The 27,501-nt window shown below is 32.6% G+C and overlaps 7 protein-coding genes across 7 annotated transcripts; 3 read left to right on the forward strand and 4 right to left on the reverse strand.

The window, feature by feature from the left end:
- Positions 1-167: 167 nt before the first annotated feature.
- Positions 168-3,790, reverse strand: LOC128965567 (protein artichoke-like). The gene is made up of 3 exons (XM_054312272.1): positions 1,162-3,790; positions 487-1,088; positions 168-182 (listed from the first exon to the last, which is right to left on the reverse strand). Exons 1-3 carry the CDS (start codon positions 3,788-3,790, stop codon positions 168-170), a joined length of 3,246 nt encoding a protein of 1,081 aa, XP_054168247.1.
- Positions 3,791-5,613: 1,823 nt separating this feature from the next.
- On the reverse strand, positions 5,614-7,536 carry LOC128965438 (2,3-bisphosphoglycerate-independent phosphoglycerate mutase-like). The gene is made up of 2 exons (XM_054312135.1): positions 7,098-7,536; positions 5,614-7,017 (listed from the first exon to the last, which is right to left on the reverse strand). Exons 1-2 carry the CDS (start codon positions 7,365-7,367, stop codon positions 5,740-5,742), a joined length of 1,548 nt encoding a protein of 515 aa, XP_054168110.1. The 5' UTR covers positions 7,368-7,536; the 3' UTR covers positions 5,614-5,739.
- Positions 7,537-8,484: 948 nt separating this feature from the next.
- Positions 8,485-9,653, forward strand: LOC128965439 (39S ribosomal protein L16, mitochondrial-like). Its single transcript, XM_054312136.1, has 5 exons — positions 8,485-8,571; positions 8,629-8,694; positions 8,771-8,931; positions 9,005-9,136; positions 9,211-9,653. Exons 1-5 carry the CDS (start codon positions 8,535-8,537, stop codon positions 9,541-9,543), a joined length of 729 nt encoding a protein of 242 aa, XP_054168111.1. The 5' UTR covers positions 8,485-8,534; the 3' UTR covers positions 9,544-9,653.
- Positions 9,654-9,662: 9 nt separating this feature from the next.
- LOC128965569 (rRNA methyltransferase 3, mitochondrial-like) lies at positions 9,663-11,749 on the reverse strand. Its single transcript, XM_054312273.1, has 3 exons — positions 11,116-11,749; positions 10,773-11,049; positions 9,663-10,704 (listed from the first exon to the last, which is right to left on the reverse strand). The coding sequence occupies exons 1-3, from the start codon at positions 11,693-11,695 to the stop codon at positions 9,663-9,665; spliced, it is 1,899 nt and encodes a 632-aa protein (XP_054168248.1). The 5' UTR covers positions 11,696-11,749.
- A 235-nt stretch (positions 11,750-11,984) lies between these two features.
- LOC128965436 (transcription initiation factor TFIID subunit 5-like) lies at positions 11,985-14,646 on the forward strand. Its single transcript, XM_054312133.1, has 4 exons — positions 11,985-13,679; positions 13,754-13,947; positions 14,016-14,410; positions 14,482-14,646. The coding sequence occupies exons 1-4, from the start codon at positions 12,203-12,205 to the stop codon at positions 14,591-14,593; spliced, it is 2,178 nt and encodes a 725-aa protein (XP_054168108.1). The 5' UTR covers positions 11,985-12,202; the 3' UTR covers positions 14,594-14,646.
- A 7,765-nt stretch (positions 14,647-22,411) lies between these two features.
- On the forward strand, positions 22,412-23,545 carry LOC128965364 (activator of basal transcription 1-like). Its single transcript, XM_054312040.1, has 2 exons — positions 22,412-23,142; positions 23,219-23,545. Exons 1-2 carry the CDS (start codon positions 22,592-22,594, stop codon positions 23,508-23,510), a joined length of 843 nt encoding a protein of 280 aa, XP_054168015.1. The 5' UTR covers positions 22,412-22,591; the 3' UTR covers positions 23,511-23,545.
- A 210-nt stretch (positions 23,546-23,755) lies between these two features.
- LOC128965639 (cell division cycle protein 27 homolog) lies at positions 23,756-26,823 on the reverse strand. Its single transcript, XM_054312377.1, has 4 exons — positions 26,578-26,823; positions 26,440-26,515; positions 24,158-26,367; positions 23,756-24,075 (listed from the first exon to the last, which is right to left on the reverse strand). Exons 1-4 carry the CDS (start codon positions 26,599-26,601, stop codon positions 23,815-23,817), a joined length of 2,571 nt encoding a protein of 856 aa, XP_054168352.1. The 5' UTR covers positions 26,602-26,823; the 3' UTR covers positions 23,756-23,814.
- Between the last annotated feature and the right edge of the window lie 678 nt (positions 26,824-27,501).

Genomic DNA, 27,501 nt, shown 5'->3' on the forward strand with positions numbered 1-27,501 from the left:
TTTCAAATAATATTATTTAATATATGTTTACAAATATATATATATTAATATATATAAGTATAATTGTAAAGACAAGTATTTTTGAAATTATGCTTATTTTTGAACTTAATTTTTATTAACTTTTTATTTTACTATATTAAAACTATATTTTTTAAAAATATATAAATCTAGTTAACACCAAACTAATTGAAAAAATTATAATTATGACATATTATAATAAGAATAATTTCAAAAATTAACCAAATAACTAAGCTTCTAATCATGCAATTTATTTATGTAAAAATTTATTAATTAAATTAAATTATAGTTTTTATTAATGTTCAACAAAAAAATGTTCAATATTTATTAATAATTAAACTTCATGTAGTTTTTATTATTATTATCATTTTTTTTAAATCAAGACTAGTGTTATAAATAAAATGATAGAAATTTACAAAAAATTATACAAAAATATAGACATAAATTAATTTGTAATTTGTTGGCAACCGATTGCTGGATGTGTTCCGTGCGGATGGTCTCTAATGTCGATAACGACGATTCCGACACTATATTGTCAACAGTAATCTGATGGCCACTAAATTGAACGCATTGTGAATACAATTGCGGTCGTTGTCGACCATCAGAATCGATGCCATTAATACATACAATATATTCTTCTCCTTCTTGTAGACCATTGGCCTGATATTCACGGGAAGTATAGTCAACAGTTTCGTTGACAAATATCTGATGTCTATTCCGGATAACAACCCGAAACTGAGCCAAATCGTCGACCCGATTGATAATAAACCATACAATACGCAATAAGTTGCGCCGTCTTCGTGACCATTCAATACCCCGAATGCGAACATCACTTTTGTCGACAAAAAATTTTGAGTATTTATCTAACGATTCTTTATCACAATTAGCCAATTGTTTAGGTTTTAGATCAGCCACCGATTGATTTAACAAAATCAATGGATCGCCGCATTTGACTGATGACCAGTGATCATAGATCAGCGATGGGCGACCTTCCAGTTGACTCTTGTGAACGTCACCACTAATCCAAGCCAACAGTGGTAGCAAATGACAGTCACAATATAATTGATTATCTAATTAATAGGTAAAACATAAAAATTATTTTCAAAAGTGTTTAAAATATTTATTTTTTTTTTAAATAAATACAATTAAAATGAAATTTCACTCCAGACTTGATTTGAGATAAAAACTCTTGGTTTATATGAGTCAATCGGTTACCAATCAAATCAAGCTCTTGAAGTGATTTCATTTTTGTTATCTCTTGCGTATAGATTGTGGAAATCTTGTTATTAGCAAACGTTAAATATTTTAAATTATTCATTGAATCGCCAAACAATCCTTTATCTAATTTCCTCATTTGATTGCCCGATACATCCAAATGTAATAATTGTGTCAAATTTGTTAATACATTCAATTGTATGTCATTAATGACATTGTCTTTAAGCGATAGCCACTCGACTTTGCCGAGTCCATCATCAAAATGTCTGGTGAGGATTGGCATTAAATTGTTGGACAGATCCAAGTGTTTAAGTTTGTAGGGAATCCACGGCGACGAAGGAAACGATTTTTCTTTGATCAGTGATATTGCATTATAAGAGAGATTCAAGTACTCCATCGACAGCAACGACTCGAATAAACTGTTAGTCTTGTTGTCTAATTGTTTGATGTCATTGTGCGATAAGTCGAGGACTCTTAATGAGACCAAACTGCTGAACACATCGGGTTTGAGTTCATCGATTTGATTGTAACTCAGATTGAGTTTCAACAGCTGAAGCAAACCATCAAACGCCAAACCACTGATATTGTGGATGTGATTGTGATCGAGACGTACGTCAAACAATACACCCATTCTTCCGATAGCTCTGGCATTTAGAGAACTGATGTTATTTGCGCTCAGATTAAGGAACTGTAAAGAATTCAAGTGTTTTAGCGACCGTTCGGGAACTTCATCTAAACTATTGTGACTCAAAGACAGAGTTCGTAGTGTTAGACAATTAGCAAATGAGTTGTCCTCAAGAGTGGTCAGATTGTTGTAATCTAAATATAGTGCCAGTAAAGCATTAATCTGTGGAAATATATTGGATCTAATGATCGATATGTTATTCCTCTCCAGATGTAACTCATTCAGCGCCACAGATATGGGAAACATTTTGGTTATCCGATTATCATTTAAATAGATAGTCTTTACTGAAACTAATGAAGAAACTCCGCCATTAGTAATCTCTGAAATGTTATTATGAGAGATGTCCAGCTCTAAGAGTGGCGGAAGTGTTCCGAAAGTTGAGAAACCGATTTTTCTTAAACGATTAAAAGACAAATAAATGAAACGAATGGATGCAAACTTTTCGAAGACATTTCCATTAATATCAGTGATGTTATTGTGACTCAAATCGATGGTGTGGACCTCAAACAGCCTTTTCGGTGTAAAATGCTTGCGATCCAAGTCTGTAATCTGATTGTGGGTCAGATTTATCAGTCGCAGACCAGTCATGTTGGCAAAGATGTCTACTTTTGAAAGGTTTGTTATCAGATTGTGTTGCAAATGAAGAATAGTCACATCGCATGAGTCAAATGCCATACGTTTGACTCTTTCAATGCTATTGTACGATAGGTCCAGTTCTGTGATATTGGCTATCTCTTGGAAGGCATGCGTTTCAATCAATGATAAATTATTATGACTCAAATTGATGGACAATTGAAACATTCGTTGAAAAGCACCCCTATTTATGGTTGTAATACGGTTTCGACTCAGATCTAACCGATCCAACCATTGCATCTCTTTGAACATTTCAGTTTCAATCACTTCCAGTAAATTTTCTCCAAAATCTAGAGTCTTGAGTCGTGTTGTAGACGAAAAAGAGTTTCGAGCAATTTCAGTGATGGCATTTCCTCTGACCAAAAAGTCTTTCAAGAATCGGACACCTCTTAACATATAAGTGTCGATCACTTTAAGTCGATTGTAGGACAGATCAAGTGTTCGCAATTGGGAACTCCTGGCCAACAAACTTTTTGGCAATTCTTGAAGCTCATTGTGCGACAAGTTTAGTGTCATTATAGTTGTCAAGTCATTAAAGTCAGATTTACCGATCTCTTTGAATGAGTTATACGATAAGTCCAGTACTTTGAGTTTCTTAAGTGAACGAAACAGATTCCTCTCGAGTTTAGACAACTTGTTATGCGATAAATCAAGAGTTTCCAGTAATATCAAGCCATTCAATGCACTGGACTCTACTTTTTTGATGGCATTATCACTTAAGTCAAGTTCAATGAGATTTACAAGTTTGCTGAAGACATTGTTTTTGATTTCGGTGACGGCATTGTTGCCCGTGAAGACTAGTTTTGTCAGATTTGTTAACTTATTGATTGCATTTTCGGGAAATCTTGTTATACGGTTTTTTACCAGTGATAGAGACTGAAGTTTTTTGCTCAGAGGTGCCAAAACATTGTCATCAATGGTCGCTACACTTGAGTTGACGATCTTCAAGTTGATAACACTTTGATCTTTAAAAACTGATCCAAAAAGCCGCCCGATGTTGGCTTCCGATATTGAAAGCCATTCAACGGTTTGCTTTATATTATCCAAACCTAATGATATCATTGCTATGTTTGCTTCTTTGCACTCAACATTAAGACCCTTATAACTGCCGTTAAGACAACGACACGGATATATGAAGAACTGGTTGGTTGGACACAAAAACTTATCGTTGCCATCGATAAGAGATATTAAAAATACTGACAATATTATCAAAGATATAAAACTTTTCTTATTAGACATCATTTACTTGAATATTGAAATTTTCAAATATCATAAATGATTCATTGATTTTTATGTTTAACCAAATGGAAAAATCATATAATTTAAAATCAAAAATTTAATTCCAAACATTGCTATCATTTAATTTTTTTATATTTTTCAATCACTATGTCTTTGACATTAAAAATCTTCAAATGTGAGAAACACAACAACAAAAATTAATTTAACTTTCAAATTATTTTTTTGTCTTCATGTGAATTGAGAATTATAGCAAAAAAATCAATTATAATAAAAACTTAATAATAATTATGTATTTTATAATTAATTTTTAGAAATAATGATTTAAATTTAATCAAATGATTAAAATGGTTGTTTTTCTTACATATTATGTTTGTGTCCATAAAATTATATGACAACACATATATATATATCTTGTGGTGGTATAGATTGTGACCTAATTTTTATATTATACACAATACAACATTCATGTCTTAAATATATTGTATATAAAAAAAAGTTATAACAAATTGTTGTATTTTTTGAGGTCATCAACTTTTTTAAAAAAAAAATACATCTCATATAAACTTTTTTACCGCTATTTTAGTTATTTAAGACTAAACTTTACAGTGTATACGAATTATTATATACTGTATAACTTATATATATAAAGTTTTTACTTTTTAAAATAAATATTTAATAATTTTATAGAATTAATATGTTTTTTATCTAAATTTATAATAAAATATAATGCAATTGGTTTTTGGAGATATAATTAAATACACAAAGAAACTAAAAAAATAAGAGTTCACGAAATTGTATTTAATATTTTTTTATTATTAAATTGTTAGACCACAAAAATTTCTATTAAAACCAACATAAAAATTATTTCAATTTATTCCATAATTATATTGAAATTTATTTTTGTATATTAATATATCTACTATATAATAATATACTGTACTGTATATTAAAAGTACAGTACAAATCAATTTAATTTTATGTTTACTTTTAAAAAAAATACTTAAAATGGAATAATTAAAAATACATTTATTGTCTAATTTAACATTAATAACTATAATTTATTTTTTTAAATAAAGAATAAAATAACTTAACTATAGCTAAATATACAATTTAATAGTATTAATAGTTATAAAAATAATTAAACATCAGTTGATAACTACCGGAATGTGTAACTCATTGACATTAAATGTTTTAAAAATTACACAAATACTAAATTTTATGGTATTAAATATCATTGCTTTTATAAATTACAATAATATAGCTATTATTATACTGTAGTATATTTATATTTAATACAGTATTTATAATCACATAATGTAGAAAAATGATTATAATTATACAAATATAAATATAATTCATAATAATATACAATACATTTATTGAGTTTTCCTAAATTAATAAACTTAAATCAAAACTATAATATTAACTATTTATTTAATTAATTCCTATTTACTAAAATGTTATTTTAAAAAATAAAACAAATAAATGACAGCTCAAACTCTTGAATGTTTATTAATATTTAATAATGTTAACAATAATAATAGTTACAGTAATTTCAATGATAAATAAAAACAATTTAACTATCCTTTTCTTACATTATCTTTTAATGGTTAAAAAATTGATAAAATAGTATCAATTGTTACACAAGATTATAACTATCGGTAAAGTTTAACACAAATAGATATGATAGTCAAATATTTCTATTTTTAGTTATTTAATTTAATTTATTAAATATTTATATTATTTATATTTCATATATTAATTATAAAATAAACCTAATCATAATTTTAAAAAAAATCAATTCATTTAAATAGTTTTAGCACCGAATAAATAATTTTGTATAACATTTTAAATGTAAATTAAAATTCAGACCTAATAATAATAATTATATAATAATCACAAAATATAACGAATAAAATTAAATTAAACTGCAATAAACTTTTGTCCATCTAATGAGCGATCAATGATTTGCCGGTCATGTCTTGTTCGGGTATCGGAATACCGAGCAGATCGAGGACAGTGGGCGCAACATCGCACAGTGCAGTGTCATGTGATATACTGGCAAACTTTTTGTCGGTATTGGCCATTATAAACGGCACCCGATTGGTCGTATGGGAAGTGAGTGGACTTTTATTGGAATCGGCATACATTTTCTCGGCGTTTCCGTGATCGGCAGTTACAAGTAAAACGTAACCATTTTGTTCGCACGCCGTCTTTACCACACCAATGGCTTTGTCAGTGGCCGCACACGCAACAACGGCGGCCTCATATTTGCCGGTATGACCGACCATATCGGGTGGTGCAAAGTTGCACATAATGAACGGGTATTTCTTAGTGGCAATCGCTTCAGCCAAAGCTTCGCCGACACCCTTAGCGTTCATTTCTGGCTGCAAGTCATATGTGGCCACTTTGGGCGACTGAACCATTTTACGTTCTTCACCCGTAAACTCTTTTTCTTGACCACCATTGAAAAAGAACGTCACGTGAGCGTACTTCTCGGTCTCGGCGCAGTGATATTGTGGCCAACCCTTAGAACTGATTACTTCGGCCAATACGTTCTTCGGAACGGACGGTGGATATAGAATATCAAATGGAAATTCTTTTTTGTATTGAGTCATAGTATAGATCTTCAGGTTATTCGGGATTTGTTTCTTTGGCTCGAAATGCTGTTCGACGCCTAATGTTTCGGTGATTTGTCTCATTCGGTCGGCTCTATAATCGATGAATACAAGTGTGTCGTTCTCACGTATGAGTCCTTCTTTGTTGATGATTATAGGCTTCAAAAACTCGTCAGTAACAGTAGGGTTGGCCTCGTAGTTGCTTTTAACGACACCAATAACATCATCCAGTGTTGTCTCGACACCTTTGCCTTCTACTAAGCCTTCGTAGGCAATCTGAATGCGTTCCCAGCGCTTGTCCCGATCCATGGCATAGTATCGGCCCATAATTGTACTCAAATTACCGTAACTCAATTCTTTGGTCTTATCGATGACCTGTTGAATGAAACCGACTCCTGATGTGGGACTTGTGTCGCGACCGTCACTGAAAAAGTGGATATAAGTGTTGGGCACACCGTTAACCTTTGCGCCCTCAAGAAGTGAAAACAAATGGTTGATATGCGCGTGAACTCCACCGTCACTGACTAAACCTAATAGATGAAGACGTCCGTTGGATGTAGTCTTGGCTCGCGTACAAGCGTTCACAAAATTGCCGTTTTTGTGGATATCCTGTCGGGTGATATTCAATTGATTAGACCAACAATTCAATTATAATCATCTGAAACATAACAGTCGACAAACAAACAAACCTTAGTCTTGACGTCCAAATTAATGCGGACAATGTCCTGATAGATGACCCGACCGGCGCCGATATTCAAGTGTCCCACTTCACTGTTGCCCATTAGACCATCGGGTAGACCGACGGCCAAACCAGATGCGTCTAAAGTGATGTACTGGCCTTCAGATCGGGCCATTGCGTCCATTACGGGAGTTTCGGCGGCAGCGATAGCATTGCCAAACAGTTCATTAGACACACCCCACCCGTCGATCACAATCAGACAGACTTTAGATTCAGACATATTTTCGATGTTTTTGTGGTTAACTTCTTGTAAATGAATTGATTGTCTGATAATTATATTTATTATAAGCAATGAATTCAATCAATGTTTGTATTTATCACTCAATGCTATTGAATGTCACTTTCAATGCCAACCATTTGAGTCAATGTTCACATTGTATTACATCATAGACTATAGTATTAATCAATACAATAGTCCACAGTATTATAGGGTTGGGTTTTCGGGGGTTTTCGGGGGGTTTTAGTAATATTATTAATATTATTGCAGAGTTGCTATTAATTACAATTATCTGGTAAACTGTAATTTTGATTTAAAAGTAACCAATAAAAAAAATGTTCTAGATAAGTTTAAAATCAATAAAATTGTAATTATTGCTTATTTTTCAAATTAATTGTATGATTACTCTAATAATTATATATAATTTTGTTAATCAATTGTTATTTTTATTGTTATTGTTATTAATTGTTAATTAATTATCTATAGAGTGATATACATAAACATTATTTTTTTAACCAATTCACTATAAATGACATATATGTTACAATATATACAATATATTGTTAATCATATAATTAATTTCTTAAAAAATTACAATTTTATTCAATTTAATATTATATAAAACTTTTTTATTATTGATTACATTTAAATTTAACGTACATTTAACCAAATAATTGAAATTAATTGCATCGCCGCCGATGTTTACGACACTTTCAATAATAAAATTCTGTAAAATTTACAGTAAATTACAGTTTAGATAACAATTCAATTATTGCACTTTAAATGATAGTTCAGATCTATTGTGTTATTAAGTTAAATATATTTCTCTTGAATATATTATTTTATTTAAAAAAATTAACAAGATAATTTTATTAAATAGATATAATGTGTTTAAATGACCATAAAATGACCATAAAATAACCATAAAATGACCATAAAATAACCATAAAATGACCATAAAATAACCATAAAATGACCATGATAATATTATAATATTAATAATAATAAAACTTATAGAAATCAATAGTTACGATATTTATGAATACATAGTAAACGTGTGTTTTGAATGTATTTATTTATTTTAATAATATTTTGAATGTTTTTTAATTTATTTATTATATTATTTTTGTATCACAAGTGGTCTATATGTTTGACAATTGATTGACCGATATGTTGACCACTTTGACGACCAAATTTAGATTAAATGGTTAGTCTTTTGACTATTTTTGTGAAAAATATTATTTTTTTTTGTTCCCGCGGACAGTCTGTCTATTGACGTTGAATTCAATCCGTGGCCGTAAATGGTGGCCAATACCACCCGATCTCAGACGTAATGATTTATTATATTATATTAATATAATTAAAGTCTATATCTGATTGATTTTTTTGGTTATATTTACCAACAGATATCGAGTTACCGCCGGAACACGAGCGACAACTGATCGCTTTGGAACCGACACCCGATTGGCACGGAGTGAGGCCACGAAAGTTTACTAAACAACGACACGATATTATGGGTCCCGAAGTGGTCAACAATCAGTTGATACACAGACAGTACGGAATAATTGTATGGATTATATCAAATCAACACAACTTTATTAGCAGTTTAAAAAAAAACTTATCGATAATATTTACTTTAGGCTCTAACCGGTTATCATATAACTATAAATCACATTAATTTGATCCGCACCGTCATCAACAAACACATGGATATCAATAAAGCGTTTGCCATTTGGCGCATTGAGGCCCCGTGGAAACCCATATCTAAACGGGTTCATACCACTGACCATCAAATTAGTTGTTTATTAATTAGATCTAATCATTAACTCTATTGTCACCCAAACAGAGTCAGGGCAAGCGTATGGGCGGCGGAAAGGCAGCCATCCATCACTACGCGACGCCCATACGCGCCGGTCAAGTGATTGTCGAGATTGGCGGACGCATTGAGTTTGATGAATGCTATTACTATTTAGAGTCAATCAGTAAGCGTTTGCCGTGTGATGCCTATCCAGTTAGTCAAGAAATACTGGACCACTGGGACAAAGAGGAAGAAGAATTGAAACAAAAAAATATTAATCCCATTTCATTTGAAAGAGTAGTTAAACTGAACCTCCAGGGAAGTCATCAATGGATTAAACCGTACGATAAGCTTTGGTATGGAAAATATACGAGCGGTTAGTCGTTATATAACACATTAGACTTTAATTCAATTTTTTTAGTGATTATTACAATTAATTATGATTATTAAAATGTATAACAATGACTATTAACTATATGTTTTAAAGACTATAATGATTTTTAAATGTTATTTTGTTGGACACATTTATCTGATGCCAAACATTTGAGTTGACAATGAAATTGTCGTTTCATTTCATACATAATGACAGCGGCGGCCACTGCACTGTTCAAACTGTCCACACCCGCCGTCAACGGTATTCGTATTTTGCGTCCAATGAAATCATAGGCCAATTTGTATGACTGATCACTTAAGCCGTGTGTTTCGCCACCAATAACCAAAACTGTGGGCCTATCGATGCCTAACGTATAAAACTTTGTGTCGCAATAATTGGTGGAAGAGATGGTTAGGTTTCGATATTTGAATAGACTTTCATTTGAATTGTCAAATGATTCGTCGTATAAAAATGTCTCTTTAGTTTCAATATCGACCTCTTTTCTGATGGTATTTATCGTATGCACCGGTATATTCTCTAAGAGCTTTCGTTGATCTCCTTTAACATTGTATTCATCGCTATTTTGAGCGAAATTTTCGTTAGACTCAGCAACATAGAGATCAAATGGTTTATCAATTGGCAAATGATTGAAAATCAATGGCCACTCAACATCGTTAGCAATGGATAAGCGGAAGTGCGCGCCGGCAGCTGATCGCAACACTTTAGACTCGAAGGCATCGACACAGCCTTTAGTTAGCACTAACTTCATAGCGCCGACAGCAGTGGCACATCTGATCATTGTTCCTAAGTTTCCCGGGTCTCGGATATTGTCACCAATGATAATCAATGGCATTCTTTCGCCACTAAATTCCAAATTAGTCAATATTTGTCTTTGATCTGGTCTTTGAGTGACTGCCACCAGACCAGGACTTGAGGACATATTACTAAACAATTGAATATCTTTGTAGAAAACTTTCTTCAGTTTCATACCACCGGCAACTAAACGATCCAATTCTGGAATTCCGATCAGATTTTCTTCTTTCGAAAAATATATGGCTTTTAATTGGACGCCGGCTTCGATGGCATCGCTTATCAATCGTTTGCCTTCCAATATCATTAGATCCTCCTTTTCGCGTTGCTTTCTTGACTTAGTTTTAGTCATAATTTTTCTGTAAAATAATCATTGGATCAAATACAGTAAATACAATTCATAAGACATTTAAATGATAATTCTTACACAAATTCTGTGTTATTGTCGCCTAATTTTTCGTAAACAGGAATTCCCGAAATCTTTGGTTTCAAAACTTCATTGTATTTTGTTTTTTCTCTGTTTTGCTGTTTCTTCTGTTGTTTCGGTTTTTGATAGTTTTCTTGATCTCTGTCTTCAAAGTCGTATTCTTCTTCGTCCATAAATTTATTTTTATTTGTCTCATATCTTCGTTGGGGGTTATTCTTCAAATTATTGCCGTTTTTCCATCGATTGCGTTGATTGTAGTCTTCAAAGTTGTTTTCTTCTTCGTTCATAAATTTATTTTTATTTGTTTCATATCTTTGTTGAAAATTATCCTTAAAATTATTACCATTTTTCCATCGATTGCGTTGATTGTAGTTTTGAAAGTTGTCTTCTTCTTCGTTCATAAAATTATTTTTATTTGTTTCATATCTTTTCTGAAAATTATTCTTCAAATTATTACCATTTTTCCATCGATTGCGTTGATTATAGTCTTCAAAGTTGTTTTCTTCTTCATCACCAAATGTATTATTATTTGTCGCATATCTTTGATGAGTATTATTCTTGAAATTGTTACCAACTTTTCGTCGGTTGCGTTGATTGTAGTCGTCTTGAAAATCGTTGTCATTATCTTTCAAGAAGTCATCAGTGAATCCTTCGTCAAAGTATTTATTATACTCTCGTCTTTCGTTGCGATCAATCTGTCCTTTCGGTCGGTATTCAAGTTTAGCCGAACTAACCGGTTCTTTATAGTCAGTCTCCTGGAAGTAGTCTTTTCCTGCATCGGTCAACACCCGATATGGTTGTCGACTAAATGTCTGTCGGCGACCACTTACGGCTGTTGTACTAATCGCCGAGTTTTGTCCACAAACGACAAGTTTGGCCACCAATTTGAGGCCATTCGGCGATTGTCGTATCAATTTTAACATATCCTCTCAATGGCTAAAATGCTGTCAATATCATTGAAATGGTCTTCAAATGGTTTACCGAAGACTTTTAATTGTGATTTTGGTTTTAAAGTCAATAATAAAAAATAATTTGTTTTTTTGACTGAAATTGAAATCACATGTGATTTCTAAATGTATAGAATGTATACAAAGTTTATTTGTCCACAAATGACGTGTCAATCAATTTATTGAAATTGAAATCAATTGTCATTTATATTACATAAGTGTTGTCCAAAATAGGGTACAAATCTATTAACACATAATTAGTGAATGAATTGTCGATTATTGCGGTTTTTGTTGTGATTTTGAGTTTGAAAAACAAATGACAACAAAACAGTTGTCACTAATTGTCTGTACATTTGTTTAACCAATTAAGTCGAGTGAAGACCTAAATTGTGTGGTCATCCGTCTGGTCGTAGCGATTGTGGCGCTAAAGAGTTGTGATTGAATAGTTTGGATCGTTGGTCACACTGGACATCGACGACCGAAATGAGTGACTTCGAGAACGACTTGTTGTCCGATTTGACATCAAAAGCCAATCACTCGCTGTCGGCCGACATCACTATGAGTGGCCACTCGATGGACGACCAAATGTCAGGATCAGGTAGTAGTGGGACGGCTGGCGATGTTCAGCTCCAACAGTCAGCTGTTACCTCAATGGACAAGAATAACCTTTTGGCGATAATGCAGTTCTTGAAGAAGAATAATTTGCAACAAACTGAACAACAGTTGCGAAAAGAAACACAATTAATGAGTCTATTGAGTGATGAAGAGGTAAAACAGTTGGACAACAATAACAGCCAAAACGAGGCCAATCTGTCCAACGTTTTAATGACATACAAGACTACAGAGAATCCCGATATCTATGAAGACAATTACAATACGTTGCGGAAGTTTGTCGAGTCATCGCTGGATTCATATCGACCAGAACTGCTTCGTCTACTTTATCCGGTTTTTGTGCACATGTACTTAGAACTGGTTTACAATGAACACGAAGATCAAGCCATCAATTTTATGTCGAAATTTGGCGGACAACAGGAGTACTATTACGAAGAGGACATTAAAAAGTTGTCAGTTGTGACCAAAAAAGAGCACTTGAATGCCAACAATGACATTATCGATACGTTTAGATCAGAACAAAATCATTTCACATTACGTCTGTCACGCGATTCATATAACTATTTAAAGCGTTTTCTTCAGGAAAAACCCAAACCAAATACATCAATATTTCAGAAGATAATTCAGGAACACTTGTATCTCGATGTTTATGAAGGTCTTACACGAACCAAAAGTCAAGTCGAGGCAGTGACCGGCGGTATGATTGGCGAACCAAAATCGGACGCAAATAAAACTAAAGTGTTTTACGGACTGTTCAAAGAACCGGATTTTAAAATAGATATTCCGGACATGGATTTGGACGACTCAATTGCTGAGGCGGGCGATACAGAAAAGCCAAAGAAGAAAACCAAGAAAAAGGACGCCTCTCAGGCAAAGAAAGCGCGCGCCGATCCAAACGCTCCGCCATTGAATCGCATTCCGTTACCCGAACTAAGAGATGCCGAACAGCTCGACAAACTAAAGGCACGACGCGAGGCATTAAAAGCTCTTAAGTTGGGACCCGAGACACTGCCGTCGATTTGTTTTTATACATTACTGAACGCACAACAAAATCACGAAATGTCTGCACTCTGTGCTGATGTATCTGAAGATTCAACACTATTAGCGGCCGGATTCTCGGACTCATTAGTACGTGTTTGGCCACTATCGCCAAATAAACTGAAAGTCATGAAATCGACCACAGAATTGGAACTCATCGACAAAGAGTGTGATGACGTTCTGTACCGAATGATGGACGACAAGAATACTTTTGATATTAAGATATTGGCCGCGCATTCGGGTCCCGTCTATGCTGTTAGCTTTAGTCCGTCCAGAGATTTACTACTTTCCTGTTCCGAGGACTCAACGAGTAAGTAATGATTTAAATAGTTTTATTATTCATGAATTGAATAATAATTTTATACATTTGTATTTATAAAATAGTTCGACTCTGGAGTTTATTTACGTGGACTAACATATGTTGCTATAAAGGTCATTGTTTCCCTGTTTGGGACATAAAATTCAGTCCTCACGGCTTTTACTTTGCTTCGGCATCGCACGACAGGACCGCCCGTTTATGGGCTACCGATCAATACAATCCATTGAGACTGTTTGCGGGACATATATCTGATGTTGACGTAAGTACTAAATATTTTAAAAAAATAATACATATTTAATATTATACATGTATTGGCTGTGTATAAAGTGCATCCAATTTCACCCGAACTCCAACTATGTGGCCACCGGATCAACTGATCGTTCAGTACGCCTATGGGATGTACTAAATGGTCAATGCGTTCGCTATATGACAGGTCATAAGGCAACTGTTTACGCGTTGGCTTTCGAGAATAGTGGCAGATATTTGGTCTCTGGCGGCGCAGATAAGAGAATATTGTTTTGGGATCTGGCGTTTGGGTATTTATTGGCCGAACTCTCCGGTCATTACGATACTATTTATACATTGAGCTTTAGTCGCGGTCCGGAAGGAACTATGTTAGCCTCGGGCGGTAACGATGACTGTATTGTCTTATGGGATATACAAACATTGATTGATGAGATCGACTCAGAAGAAATTACTGTTAATCAGACACCGACTGTCAGGTTAGTCGAGATTGTCATAATTGGATTGGATTTTTGTTGTTGTTTTTGACTCTTGTTTTTCACATCAATAGGAGCAATAGCGAGCAATTCCTGTTGGGCTCCTATCGGACCAAATCAACATATATATTGACAACACATTTCACGCGACGCAACCTATTGTTAGGAATCGGAATATTTCATTGAATTTTTATTATTATTACTAATTCAAATATTCATAATTATATATACATATATTATAATACAATATATTTATAATTTCACATTTTTTGATTCATTTAATTTAAACTTTATGTAAATCTAAATTTTTTTTAGTACCGGTAAATTATTAATATTTATATTTTGTGCTCATATTAAAGAATTATGTTTTAACAAATTATATAAGTTACATATATAGAGAGTACAGTACAATATAATGGTAATAAATAATAAAAATAAATAACAAAATTGCTTAAAACAAATGTTTTTACAAACAATATAGTTTTTGACTAAAAGTGATTTATTAACGTCTATTAAAAATGTTTATACATAAACTTTAGTAAATTTATGCTTCAATTATTTTCAGCTCCGGTAATAGTTTCGTTAAAAAAATTAAAAACTAGTGAATGCTCTCTCTCTCTCTCTCTCTCTCTCTCTCTCTCTCGCTCTCTCTCTCTTTCTTTCTTTCTTTCTCTTGTTTGTGAAATTCAATAAAAGTCAAAAAACATTTCAATGTCTATTTTTTTGTCACTTGTTATTTAGGTTTTTGTTGTCTCAATTGAAATGTTTTTATATTTTGATGTTATTTAACTCAGTTTTTTTGTTGGTTTAAATAGCATAGAGTGACACATGAATTGATAGTATTGCAGAAATATATATATAATTTATAATACATATATTCGTTACATGTATTACTTTATATATAATATAAAATACATTTCTAAATGTAATATAATTTAAATAAATCGTACAATTATTTTGTTTCCGCACACATCGTATAGACACTCTAACTACTGATGCGATTGTCGTATACAGAGCACCGTTGGTTACTCTAAAACTTCACTCCAATCTTACCACTAAAAATAGGGACCGATATTCACCCCAACATCCGATGTGTCGGCCAAACAATGACTTGTTTTTACTAAAAACTGTAATTAATTTTTCTAAATATGAATATAAAATACTACATACAGTATACATATAATTAATATATTTCTATAGTTTATAATAAACTCTAATACACTTTAATACACTTCTCTCTCTCATTAATAAAATGTTTAAAGCGATTAAAAGCGAGTTTTATATTTTCAATGCAAGAGTTATTTATATTTATATTTGAAATTATTATTTTTTGTATATAATTAAGTCTTATATATAATAATTAGAAAAATATTAAATTTCGTGATAAAAGTCTCTCTCTCTCTCTCTCTCTCTCTCTCTCTCTCTCTCTCTCTCTCTCTCTCTCTCTCTCTCTCTCTCTCTCTCTCTGTTTGATATACTTGACTGTCTGCTAGTGTGTCATAAATTATAATTCAAAGGCGAGAATCAACTGCACAATCAAACTTGATATCAGATAAGACCGCCTTTTAATAAACGGAGAGTTCATTAAACCGAATCTCCCTATTATTAAAGTGAGGAAAATATTTATTTTGATTAAATAGACAATAAAATTATTAATAGTTAAGTAACCTTTTAAAATGTTTGCTTTTCATCTTTAAAGGTTATATCAATATATATAATATAATATACACACAATTGAATACCGAAAGATTATTGATTATCTTCTCAAGTATTTTATTTATCAATTGATTTCGTATTGAAAAGTAAAATGAAAATTGAAATCGCATTATACCTGTTATTGTTATTATTATTATTAATACATTTCAATTGAGACATGTTTTCTCTAGGGATTAATATTACATATCAAACTTGAATAAAAAAATAAATTTTTAAAAATAAAAGTAAACTTTATATTGGATTAAGTTTACAATTTAATTAAGTTGACAATTAAATAAATTACTTATTATCTAATAGATTAACTTTTATAACAACAACAAAAAAACACAAAATAAATTCAAGAATCTGAATTTAATTAAAAATTTCTATTTTATTTAAATAAATTACTAATAAAATTTCTGGTCTGTTAGTTGTGTGTGTCGATTGATGATAACACTGATGACAATATTTCACTGTCAATAATATTACAGTAGTTTTCAATTTACATCATGTTATACAATGTAATATTTATCAGAAATATTTTTTTATAAAAAACTTTATAAGTTTGATAATAATAACAATATTTTAGAATTAGATTTTTTAGCATGATAATTATCTTGGTGAAAGTACTCTACCAAATGTTTTTTTATAGAAGATTGTAAAATATCATATAATCTTTTAGTAAATTTTTTCTTACTCTCTGTGAATTCAATGTCAATTTTTATGTCAAATTAAAATCTCAAAACAACAAAAAAAAATTGGCAAATGTTTTTGCAATTAAAAAAATACTTTTTTTCACACAAAAAAAATTATATATATATATAAAGAATTAAAACACATTGCACTACAAAAACTTTTTTAAAGATTTTATGCAATTTGATTGTCGGGGAGGGGTTATGGGGTTATCATTATTGTATTTATCTAATACAGTATATTATTTTTTGTTTTGCATTATTATTATTCTTAGTTAAAGTACTAAAACTAAATTACTATAATGTTTCTTATAAATTATCATTGATATAAATTACAGTTTTTTTGTGTGTATAGAATAAATTATAGATTAAAATCAAATTTAATAATAATAACAACAATTTATTTGTAGGGGTAAATGAGGTTTAATTTATATGAGAAATCATAACTCTATCTATTACTAAACTAGCACCGGGAGAGATACATAAGTAAAATAAGCCATAAATATAATGTTTAATATTTATATAATGGTGAGGTACGCCAAAGTGATCAGTGATTAGTTGTTTTTTATTATATATAATTACAAACTTATATTACAATTTTATTAAATATAAATTATTTATATATATATATATTACACTTAAAGTACTCTACTTTTATAACTTACTTAAGCCATCAGTAAATCCTAATTAACGTGTGTATCGTATTGCAGCACTTTATGCTCACACAATGATACTCACCTGAATAGCCAACTGTGCAAACTGTGTGGTTGTCAAACACTGTGAAACACACTTATTTATATAACGTGACAGTGATTCCCACAACTGGTGTCCCGAAAATCAGAGAGGGCTCAGGTGTGCCATTGAGCAAGTGATGCGCGACCTATGCCTGTGCTCTCTCTCTCTCTCTCTCTCTCTCTCTCTCTCTCTCTCTCTCTCTCTCTCTCTCTCTCTCTTAGAGTCTCTCACTCTAGTGTTTCACCTGCCAGTGTTGTTGTATATTACCTGGCAATCACTTGGGCCAGTGTTAAGGCCAGTCGTCTCTATGCACGTGAACTCCAGCGCCAGCCTCTCTCTTGTGATTCTATCTATCGGTTAGCTTATTGTGTATATGTATTGTACAGTACAGTAATGTATGTCTAAGTAAGCGTATGTATGTCTTGAACAGACATCTCATCCCAAGTTCTGCTTTTTATTATCGGATCTCAATTGTCAATCCATAACAACAAAACCGATTGAAATTGAAAATATCTATAAAATATTTATCATAAAATCTGTGAAAAATCACTTTATAAGCGGATTTCAAATGTGAAATGATTTATTTGATCGCAAATTTAATTGTTTTAATTGTTTTCAACCATCACTACTGCAATGGTGTTAATGGTTCGCCTTCTCGTAGAAGATTTTATGGTATGAAAATGGATATGTTATATGTTATATCATAATATTGAGAGATTAGTTGAATAGAAGAGAGAGAGAGAGAGAGAGAGAGAGAGAGAGAGAGAGAGAGAGAGAGAGAGAGACTGTTACTTATTTATAAAGTTTTAGGCTAAGTTAATGCAGTTAAGTGAGGGGCACAGGTAGTAGTAATGATTATTTGATTACAGACGTTGAGAACCTGAGTGCCGAAGCCGACTACAGGGCTGTTAAGCTTAAGTGGAATTATTATAGTGAACAACAAGGACTGACCGGATTTAAAGTCAAGTAAGTCTTCACAATCTTAGTTGTTATTACTTTATATAAACTTTTTAAAACTTATATATAGTTTTAAAAAGTTTGTGTAAAATTTGATATTTAGGTGACATTACGGTATTGTCATTAATATTATTTGTTTTTTTTGTTAATACTTTAATCAGATTTTGTGAGATCTCTGCGTGGAATTCAAAGATCAGATGTCGTGAACGACTATTACGGCTGTTCCCGACTCAGACCAGCCGTAAGCTAAGTGCACGCTATGATAGTCAGCACAATGATAGCCATAATAACAATAACAACAACAATAACAACGATCCTATAATTGATAAATTAAATCGTGTTAATCGTAACACATATGAAGCTAACATCTATGACTTGCGGATGTTGACTAACTATACGTTTAGTGTAAAAGCAGAGTTTGATCCGTCACAGTCACCATACCATCCCGCTTATGGTAAAAATCCCGGCGATGCCTACAGACCTCACAGCAGTGGCAGCGGCGGCGGTGGTGTCACAGCTGAAGACTTTAATCGTTATGTCACTGTTGAGACCAAAAGCTGTGAGTATAGATAGATAGGTCTTTGTGTTTCCAAACGTTTTGCACAAATGATTGCAGTATTTCTATATCTTTTWAAAAAATTAAAAATAATGTCAAAAACCAAACTATTCGTCCAAATTGTCAACTCGTTTATGTCTATGCAGTCAATCAACAGACCATAAATAGGGTAATTAGGATTCGGTTTAATGAACTCTCCGTTTATTAAAAGGCGGTCTTATCTGATATCAAGTTTGATTGTGCAGTTGATTCTCGCCTTTCAATTATAATTTATGACACACTAGCAGACAGTCAAGTATATCAAACAGAGAGAGAGAGAGAGAGAGAGAGAGAGAGAGAGAGAGAGAGAGAGAGAGAGCGACTTTTATCACGAAATTTAATATTTTTTTAATTATTACTTAAGACTTAATTATATACAAAAAATTCAAATATAAATATTAAATAACTCTTGCATTTAAATAAAACTCGCTTTTAAACGCTTTAAATACTTATTAATGATAGAGAGAGAACAAGAAGTGTATTACAATTTATTATATATAAAATACATGTATTTTTAATTTTATATTCATATAAAAACTTTTAATTAGTTTCAGCAAAAACGAGTCGTTGTTTGGCCAATACATCCGATGTTGTGGTGAATACCGGTCCCTATTTTAATGGCAAAATTACTGTGGAGTTTGAAAGTGATCACCGGTGCTCTGTATATGGCAATCGCACCAGTAGTCAGAGTGTCTATACACTAACTATACTTCACGATGTGTGCGGAAGCAAAATCATTGTATGATTTATTTAAATTACATTTAAATTTTATTAGTCTAACTCACTCCTAGTATTATGTTTGATAAAAATTTACTAAAACTATCATTTCATGTGTCAAAAAAAAGTTTATGCTATTTAAGCCAAACAAACAAAAAAATGAGTTAAATAACATCAAAATATAATAGTAAAACATTTCAATTGAGATAACAAAAACCTATATTACTAATGACAAAAAAGACATTGAAATATTTTTTCTACTTTTTTATAAAATTTTTACAAAACAAAATTGAAAGAGAGAGAGAGAGAGAGAGAGAGAGAGAGAGAGAGAGAGAGAGAGAGAATTGTAAGTGTATTGAAGGGTTAATTGACTATATATTTTCAACTGGTTTTTTAATATTTGTTGTTCAACTACTATCAGAACAATTCACGCATAGAGACTATGGTAATGGTTCACGAGAACCGGGAGATATTGACCCATAATTCACGACGATTTTTGGTAGTCTGTAATTTTGTGCCCGAAACCTATACGCTGACCGCATCAGTGGCCGTACCGCCGCATCTATTGAAACGCAAACACAAGACCAGTGATCACAACAGGAGTGAGTTCAATGTGATACCAGTGGTGAAGCCAGTGATGGCCGAAACAAGTGCCGGCGTTAATGAGTCCAGCGATAGTCACAACGTTATTGATAAGAGTAACGATATCTTTACGTTTGATAACCACTATGTGTCACATAATGTCCGCGACTCACGGATGCTGGCCCTACATCAGGATCACATGATTGTAGACAGTGGCACCAAAGTGGCCGCTACTACTAATGATAATATTAATAAGAGTGTATCGGGTAATACCTATTTACGATAGTTAGTGCAAACTAAATACTAGTGCTAACTATTTTACAAATCAATTTATAGGCTACCACTGGAACCATGTCTTCTCTACCATACTATTCGTTATCAGTGGACTAATATTCTGTGTAATAGCCATACTGTGGTTTGCGACTACTCCTCGATTAAGTGATAAAAACCGCGAAATCAAGTCATACTTGTCATCGGTGACGACGATGACAGCGACCAGTGATCCAAAGCTTATGGCAAAGAACAAAGCAATTCTTACTGTCAATGGATCTCCTGTTGCTTTGGTGTCCATCGATTCGTTGGGCGAATCGTTTGCTTAATTTATTATTATTATTATTATTTTTAAATATGTAGTTATTATTAATTAATTTTTAGATCGACTTAAATATCACATAATGATACCACATTAGGTTTGGCCATTGCACCCGTGCCTTAGACACAAGGGTTTTGTGGGAAAGGGTAGAGGAGTGTAGGGTAAGGGCAAAGCACCTAAAAGGGGTTATCAAATGGACAATAATCAACATGTTTGGTCCCGTTTTATTTTTTCATTTTTATTATTAAAAATTTTGCCATTTTATTATTTTTTATAAAAAAAAACTTTCAACAAACAGGCCTATATCCTATCCCAACTCATCCCTGTCCCGGCACATACACACACACATTGGCCAACCCTAATGGAGATCATTTTGAAGCGCATTATATTTTCTAATGAATTTAGTTTTGCATTTTAATTACTGTTTTATCACTTATTTATGGAAATGACAAGTAGTTGATTGTATTATTTTTAGTTTAAATAATAATAATAATAATACTAATAATGATAATAATAATATGAAAACGTTTTTCTATGTGAACACATAAATATTAATTTATTTTTAATCATTAAAATATTATAATTATGTCACACACATACACATACATACATTTTTTTAATCCGTGTAAATTTATTTAATAATAAAAAAATTATTTGAACTAAACATATTAATAATAATAATAATAATGAAATTTTCATTTGTCCAGTTCATTGACCGCTTAAATAACTTTCAATAAATTAGTATTAAAAGTTGAAAATTATTTTGTAATTATGTCTAATTTGCCGACCAATTAATGTTTTATATAAAAGTTTTATACAAAAAAGTTAATCACCTCTTTCTATACATTACTACAGTACTGTATATACAGTTTATAATATAAAAATTTTATATAATTTAACTTATATACCGGTATAGTATAGTATTAATATATTAATAAGATTCTTTACCGGTATATACTAATGATTAAAAAATTTTTGAAAAAATTTTCAGAAAAAAAACAATTTTAGCTAATATTTTAATCAATTTATGTGCGTGATTTAAATGCCAACACATAGTTACACACACACACACACACACACACACACACACACACACACACACACACACACACACACACACACACACACACACACACACATTAATTTTATTTGGCAATCTTAATAGCTATAAATGTTTGTACTTTAGCAACATTAGCTAGTTAAATACATTGCAATTTGCAACACACAAATTAACATGAAAATAATAAATTAAATAAAAAACAAATGTGTACTGGTTTATCAACATTTCCTAATTAATCAAGGTAGTACTGTATATACAGGTAGTTACAGTGCTATACAAACTAATACATATCAATAATAATACCGGTATTCAAATTATATGCAAAAGTTTTTTTTATTAACTGTCACATATGGCAACTCTATGTGTGATTAGAAGCCATGGCGACCACTATTATAGCCATTATGACTGTACAGTAGTGTTAACACATGGTCTCAATGTTTATGTTATTTTTAATACAATTTTTTGATTTTGTCACTGAATTGTGTCTCAAAAAAAAGATATTTAAATAATATTATAATCAAATTAAATGATAATCTGATTTGTTTTGTTTGATCACATTATGGATGATAATAGTAGTCGCGATGTCATTGATAATGATAAACAAACAGATGTTCCGATGAATGGACAAGAATTGACCGAAGATGACATGAATAATACAAATTCAAATGACAATCAAATGAGTGATAACTTAATTGATGGTATGATTGACGGCGACAATAGTGAGACAATTGATGTGAAGATTACAAATGATGACAAAGTGGTAAAAGTTTGCGACATTAAGAACAACAAACGGGGAATCGTTTACATGAGTTATATACCGCCGGGTCTTAATGTTAACCGATTGCGGCAAATGATGTCCGAATACGGAGAAGTCGAAAGGATTTTCTTGCAAAAGGAGAAACCGATGAACGAATCGGACAAGAAATCGCTGAAGAAGAAGAATAAGAAAAAAGACAATCCATATAACTGTCGGTTTGTCGAGGGATGGATTGAGTTCAAGAAGAAAAGTGTGGCCAAACTGGTGGCACAGATATTAAATGGTAAACAGATTGGTGGCAAACGGAGGACACTATTTTATGATCAGATCTGGAGTTTGAAATACTTGCATAAGTATGACTTTCTTCTTCATTAGTTTTACTTTTATGTTATATTTGATTATTATTATGTGTTTTATTCTTCACAATAGATTCAAATGGAGTCATTTGGCGGAACAACTTTCCTATGAGAAGGCATTAAGACAACAAAAGTTAAGATTTGAGATCACGAGGGCTAAGAAAGAGACCGACTTTTATGAGAGAATGACACAAAAGTTTAAATACAATTCAAGACATAAGAAGTCTAACGACGACAAYAATGCTGACGACAAGACTAGCGATAATCGAAAATATAAGCAAYGGATAACTGATGAAGTGATCCGAAAGAATAAGACTATTGATAGTGAAGTCGATTTCGAGTTATTGAATAAAATATTCGGTTAAAGTATTTCATATTTAACATAATATTCTGTATATAAAGTCCTTTATTTGATGTATTTTAGACGTTAAAAACGTTTATTTTTCTGATTACAAAATGTATTACTGGAAAATAAACTTTTTTTGAAATTGATTATAACTTATTTAGAATTTATCCAATAATTTACGATAATTACGGTAATATTTTTATTGTTTCAAATTATATCAATTGATTGTAAATAATAATAATAATATATATATATATATATATATAATATACTGTATATTTATTTAATGTATATTAACTAATAAAATAAATCCATTGCAATTTTCAAGTGCTGTCGTCAATCATGGCCTCGACATCATTATTAGAGTCTTCGGCTTCCATTGAGGATGAGTTAGAGCGAAGCCGTGATGTATTGTCACCTCCCGTCTCAGTTGGATCCAAGTGAACGACCACTTCTTCATCATCATTTGCATACTGTTTATCGATAACCTCTTTGATTTGATTGTTGGCACCCTTGGGGTCCAAATCCATAGCCCACGAAAAGTTCATTAGTGCTAAATGGGTGTCACCCATCTTCTTATGTACCTTTTTATATTCAATGACAATATAATTACCACAAAAATCATTAGAAATAAAAACTTAAAGAATAAACAGGATATACGCATACCTTTCCTATAAGAAAGTAGACTAACGACTCTTTTGGCACAATTTGTTTGAGTTGTTCCAACTCCTCGAGGGCTCTGTCGTGTCTGTCGAGTGCAAACAAAATGGACGCCTTATGGAACTTACACAATGCGTTTTTCGGGTCCATATCGATGGCCCGTTCCAGTGTCTCCAATGCTTTATGGCTCTGTTTGAGCGCGTGCTGTACGACACCGATGTGACACATGAGTACCGGACTAAACGGCGATATGTCTAACGCTTTACGATAATGTAATTCTGCTAATTGAAACTTTTCCTGTTTATAGTATATCATTCCAATGCCGTACCACGCGTTGTAATGGCGCGGATCAATACGCGTGGCGTTACGGAAACAGCTCATCGCGTGGTCCATCTCATCGGTAACGGCTAACTCGTGACCCAACAATGTGTAGGCGTAGGCAAAATCGGGATCCACTTGTATGGCCCGTTGAAGAAATTTTATTGATGTTTCGTGTTCTTTCTGTAGCGAAAAACAATTGCCGGCCACACACCAGGTCTGTGCCGAGTCTTTATCGTAATCGTTTAGCTCTTGAGCTAACGTCGAGAGCTCCACTTCTCGTTGCAAATGCCATAAAGCGGTACTTAGATACTCCATACCATGAAGTCGATGTGGTTCATGACGATGAGCTTCCATAAAATATTTGACTGACTCTTCATAGCGGGACATCTCAAAGTAGGCCCGACCTAATGATGTTAGCACCCATCCAGTGTTCACATGATTTACTGGCAGATTCTCCAATGCTTTTATGGCATCTTTACATCTGAATTGTCCCAAATGCTGTAATGCAGTGCCAAACTGTACCAACAGATCCAATAGACCTTTCGCTGACTGTTTTTGCATTTTGATTCCAGTCTGCATTAAGTCATAATTTGAAACGTTTTTATTAATCTCGGATTTGTTTATATCATTCAATTCAGTATCGGTTTCTTTCTGAAGAATAGAACTATTGTTTGTCAGCGAAGATATATTAGTTGAGCTATTCGTCCGTTTGGTACGTTTGGTTGGTGTACGCGGTCTTGCAATCAGTTTAGTCGGCGCTTTACTGCCGGTATTCTCTTTAATAGAACTCTGCGATGAACTAAATAATCGGGAACTTCGGCGCAATGACTGTGACTGTATGGGAGAACCCGATAGTGAACTAACGGTAGACACAGAATCTGAGTGTTGGTTATTAGAGAGTTGTAACTTAAAAGCGTTGCTTCTCGTAGACTGAGTACCAATAGCTGATGGCTGTGTCTGTTGTATTTGCTGTTGACTTCGCCGGGTGTGTGGCTTTTTGGCCTGTAATTCATCGGAATGTGTATTCTGGCAGTTGTCCGATTCGACAGCCGATTTGATTGTTATGGTCGGCATATCGGTCAACGGAAATACGCCAAAACAGTGTCGGGCGACGGGTGTTGTCTGTGAGTTAAGTAGATTCTTGTTGATTACATTCTCATTTCTCATTGTTGTCGTCGACTTTCTGGTAATCTTATTATTGAGCTTTTGTGGGGCCAAACATGCGGCGGTCACCCACTGGTTGTTCTCTGGTGTGATCACATCGATAGTACCGTTTTCGTTGGTGTTCTTAATTACAGCAAACGGTGAGGTTATCTCACATTTAGTGATAATGCTCTGCAAATGACTAGTTATACAATTTGTGTCATTTAATCGATTAATGTTTGCATTTGAATTGCCGTTTGCATTCAAGAGATTAACTAAAGGATTAGATCCAAGACATTGGCTAAACTCGACATTTGTTATATTAAATATCTCTTTCGGGTCCACTTTGTTTCCTAATTGAATCAGATTCTCATAAGACGACCACAGGAATGGATTCGCTTTCAGACTTTCCCTATAGTAATGCATTGCTTGTGAATGTCTCTCAATTTTGCCGCAGATCTGTGCCAACAGTTGAGCCGCAAATGAAGCGCTTTCGCCAAACTCTTTGCGCAGCTCTTCCACCGTAAACGTGTTGACCAACGATCGGCTGCTATTGCGATCATTACGGAGATTACCGACAAGTGCTTCCTCAGCCTCATTGTATTTCTTGAGATCGAAACAACATCGGGCCAACAATAGCTGACACTGCGATGTCCGCGAATCACTACTGGCCAGTATAGAGAAGGCAGCGTTGGGTTTACCCGATTGATAGTAACAGGTGGCCAACAAATGAAGCGATTCATCCGATGATACTATAGATGATAGCAATACGTCAAACACTCGTCTCTAGTCTTTAAAAAGATAAACTAATAGATTAATCATACCTTCGGAGTGAAGTCTTTCGGCCAAAAATATCGCGTCGTTATAGGCGTAGTGTTTCAATGCAAACTGTATGGTGGCCTACAAGTGGTCAAACAATTGGTAATAATAATTGCTAAATACAATTGTCTGACACGACTCACCTGAACCGGTTCGGTGACAATCATCTTAATTTGGGTTTTCGTCGGCCGACAACTACGGTCTGACAATTTTAACGATGCTATTTGGGGTCACAGACCAGTGGTCAGACAACCGGATAGTATGAACTGCTGTCGTGATAGACGACGGACCACAATAACGACGCCAACAACTGTGATAACACACAACACTTGTGGCGACAAATCGGCTGAAAGACCACTAAAATAGTTGTCTGAATAATATATAYAATGTTTGATGACACAATTTAATAATAAATCATTAAAATTATTAATTAGTTTATCATAAGTTAAAAAACACAAAACAAAAATACAAATCAATTTGTGATTAAAATAAATACACAAAACGTTTATTACGTTATTATATAATCAATAGGTTTTATAATAATAATAATAATAATAATAATAATAATTGTGAGCCATATTTGCCATTCAATTCAATGGCTACTGAATATAATAAGACAACAATAGGGAGTTATTATGTATTGAAAAGTCAAATATAAAGTACATTAAAAAAAATTGTATTACATTTCATAATACAATCCCTAAATACTCGTATATACTGTATATTAATAAAGTGATTGCCATATAAACTGTTATCCAAACAATTGTGTACCCAATCTAATATAGACAACCATTTTATATAATAAATTTATGTTACAATAACTGTCCCCACAGTAATCATAATTTGATTGTCACAGTGTTTGCGGATAACTCTAACGGTTTACGGAGGACAGGTATCTAACATACAGTACTATAGGTGTCGCACATGTATGTAGTGTTTGTCGTCATTAAATAGTTTGCATAACTTTTTATTGTTGTTTTGTTAACAAACAAAAAAATTGTTTAATTATAATCTCAATCCTCTTATAAAAATTAGTTTATTTTTATTTAAATTTTATTTTTTATTAT

This window comes from Oppia nitens, unplaced genomic scaffold (genome assembly GCF_028296485.1).
Source record: "Oppia nitens isolate AA-2021 unplaced genomic scaffold, nextdenovo-longstitch-racon4-pilon3 scaffold17_pilon_pilon_pilon, whole genome shotgun sequence".
NCBI lineage: Eukaryota > Metazoa > Arthropoda > Arachnida > Sarcoptiformes > Oppiidae > Oppia > Oppia nitens.

Coding starts and splice junctions, on each gene's coding strand:
- LOC128965438 (XM_054312135.1), bottom strand. CDS start 7,367: ATGTCTGAATCTAAAGTCTGTCTGATTGTGATCGACGGGTGGGGTGTG. Junction 7,018..7,097: donor ATTTGGACGTCAAGACTAAG/GTTTGTTTGTTT, acceptor ATCACCCGACAG/GATATCCACAAAAACGGCAA.
- LOC128965436 (XM_054312133.1), top strand. CDS start 12,203: ATGAGTGACTTCGAGAACGACTTGTTGTCCGATTTGACATCAAAAGCC. Junction 13,680..13,753: donor CTGTTCCGAGGACTCAACGA/GTAAGTAATGAT, acceptor TTTATAAAATAG/TTCGACTCTGGAGTTTATTT. Junction 14,411..14,481: donor AATCAGACACCGACTGTCAG/GTTAGTCGAGAT, acceptor TCACATCAATAG/GAGCAATAGCGAGCAATTCC.
- LOC128965639 (XM_054312377.1), bottom strand. CDS start 26,601: ATGATTGTCACCGAACCGGTTCAG. Junction 26,368..26,439: donor CGAAAGACTTCACTCCGAAG/GTATGATTAATC, acceptor TATCATCTATAG/TATCATCGGATGAATCGCTT. Junction 24,076..24,157: donor TCTACTTTCTTATAGGAAAG/GTATGCGTATAT, acceptor GAATATAAAAAG/GTACATAAGAAGATGGGTGA.
- LOC128965569 (XM_054312273.1), bottom strand. CDS start 11,695: ATGTTAAAATTGATACGACAATCGCCGAATGGCCTCAAATTGGTGGCC. Junction 11,050..11,115: donor ACGCAATCGATGGAAAAATG/GTAATAATTTTA, acceptor TTATGAACGAAG/AAGAAAACAACTTTGAAGAC. Junction 10,705..10,772: donor GACAATAACACAGAATTTGT/GTAAGAATTATC, acceptor ATTATTTTACAG/AAAAATTATGACTAAAACTA.
- LOC128965567 (XM_054312272.1), bottom strand. CDS start 3,790: ATGTCTAATAAGAAAAGTTTTATATCTTTGATAATATTGTCAGTATTT. Junction 1,089..1,161: donor AGTGAAATTTCATTTTAATT/GTATTTATTTAA, acceptor CCTATTAATTAG/ATAATCAATTATATTGTGAC.
- LOC128965439 (XM_054312136.1), top strand. CDS start 8,535: ATGTTGACCACTTTGACGACCAAATTTAGATTAAATG. Junction 8,572..8,628: donor GACCAAATTTAGATTAAATG/GTTAGTCTTTTG, acceptor TCCCGCGGACAG/TCTGTCTATTGACGTTGAAT. Junction 9,137..9,210: donor GGAAACCCATATCTAAACGG/GTTCATACCACT, acceptor TCACCCAAACAG/AGTCAGGGCAAGCGTATGGG.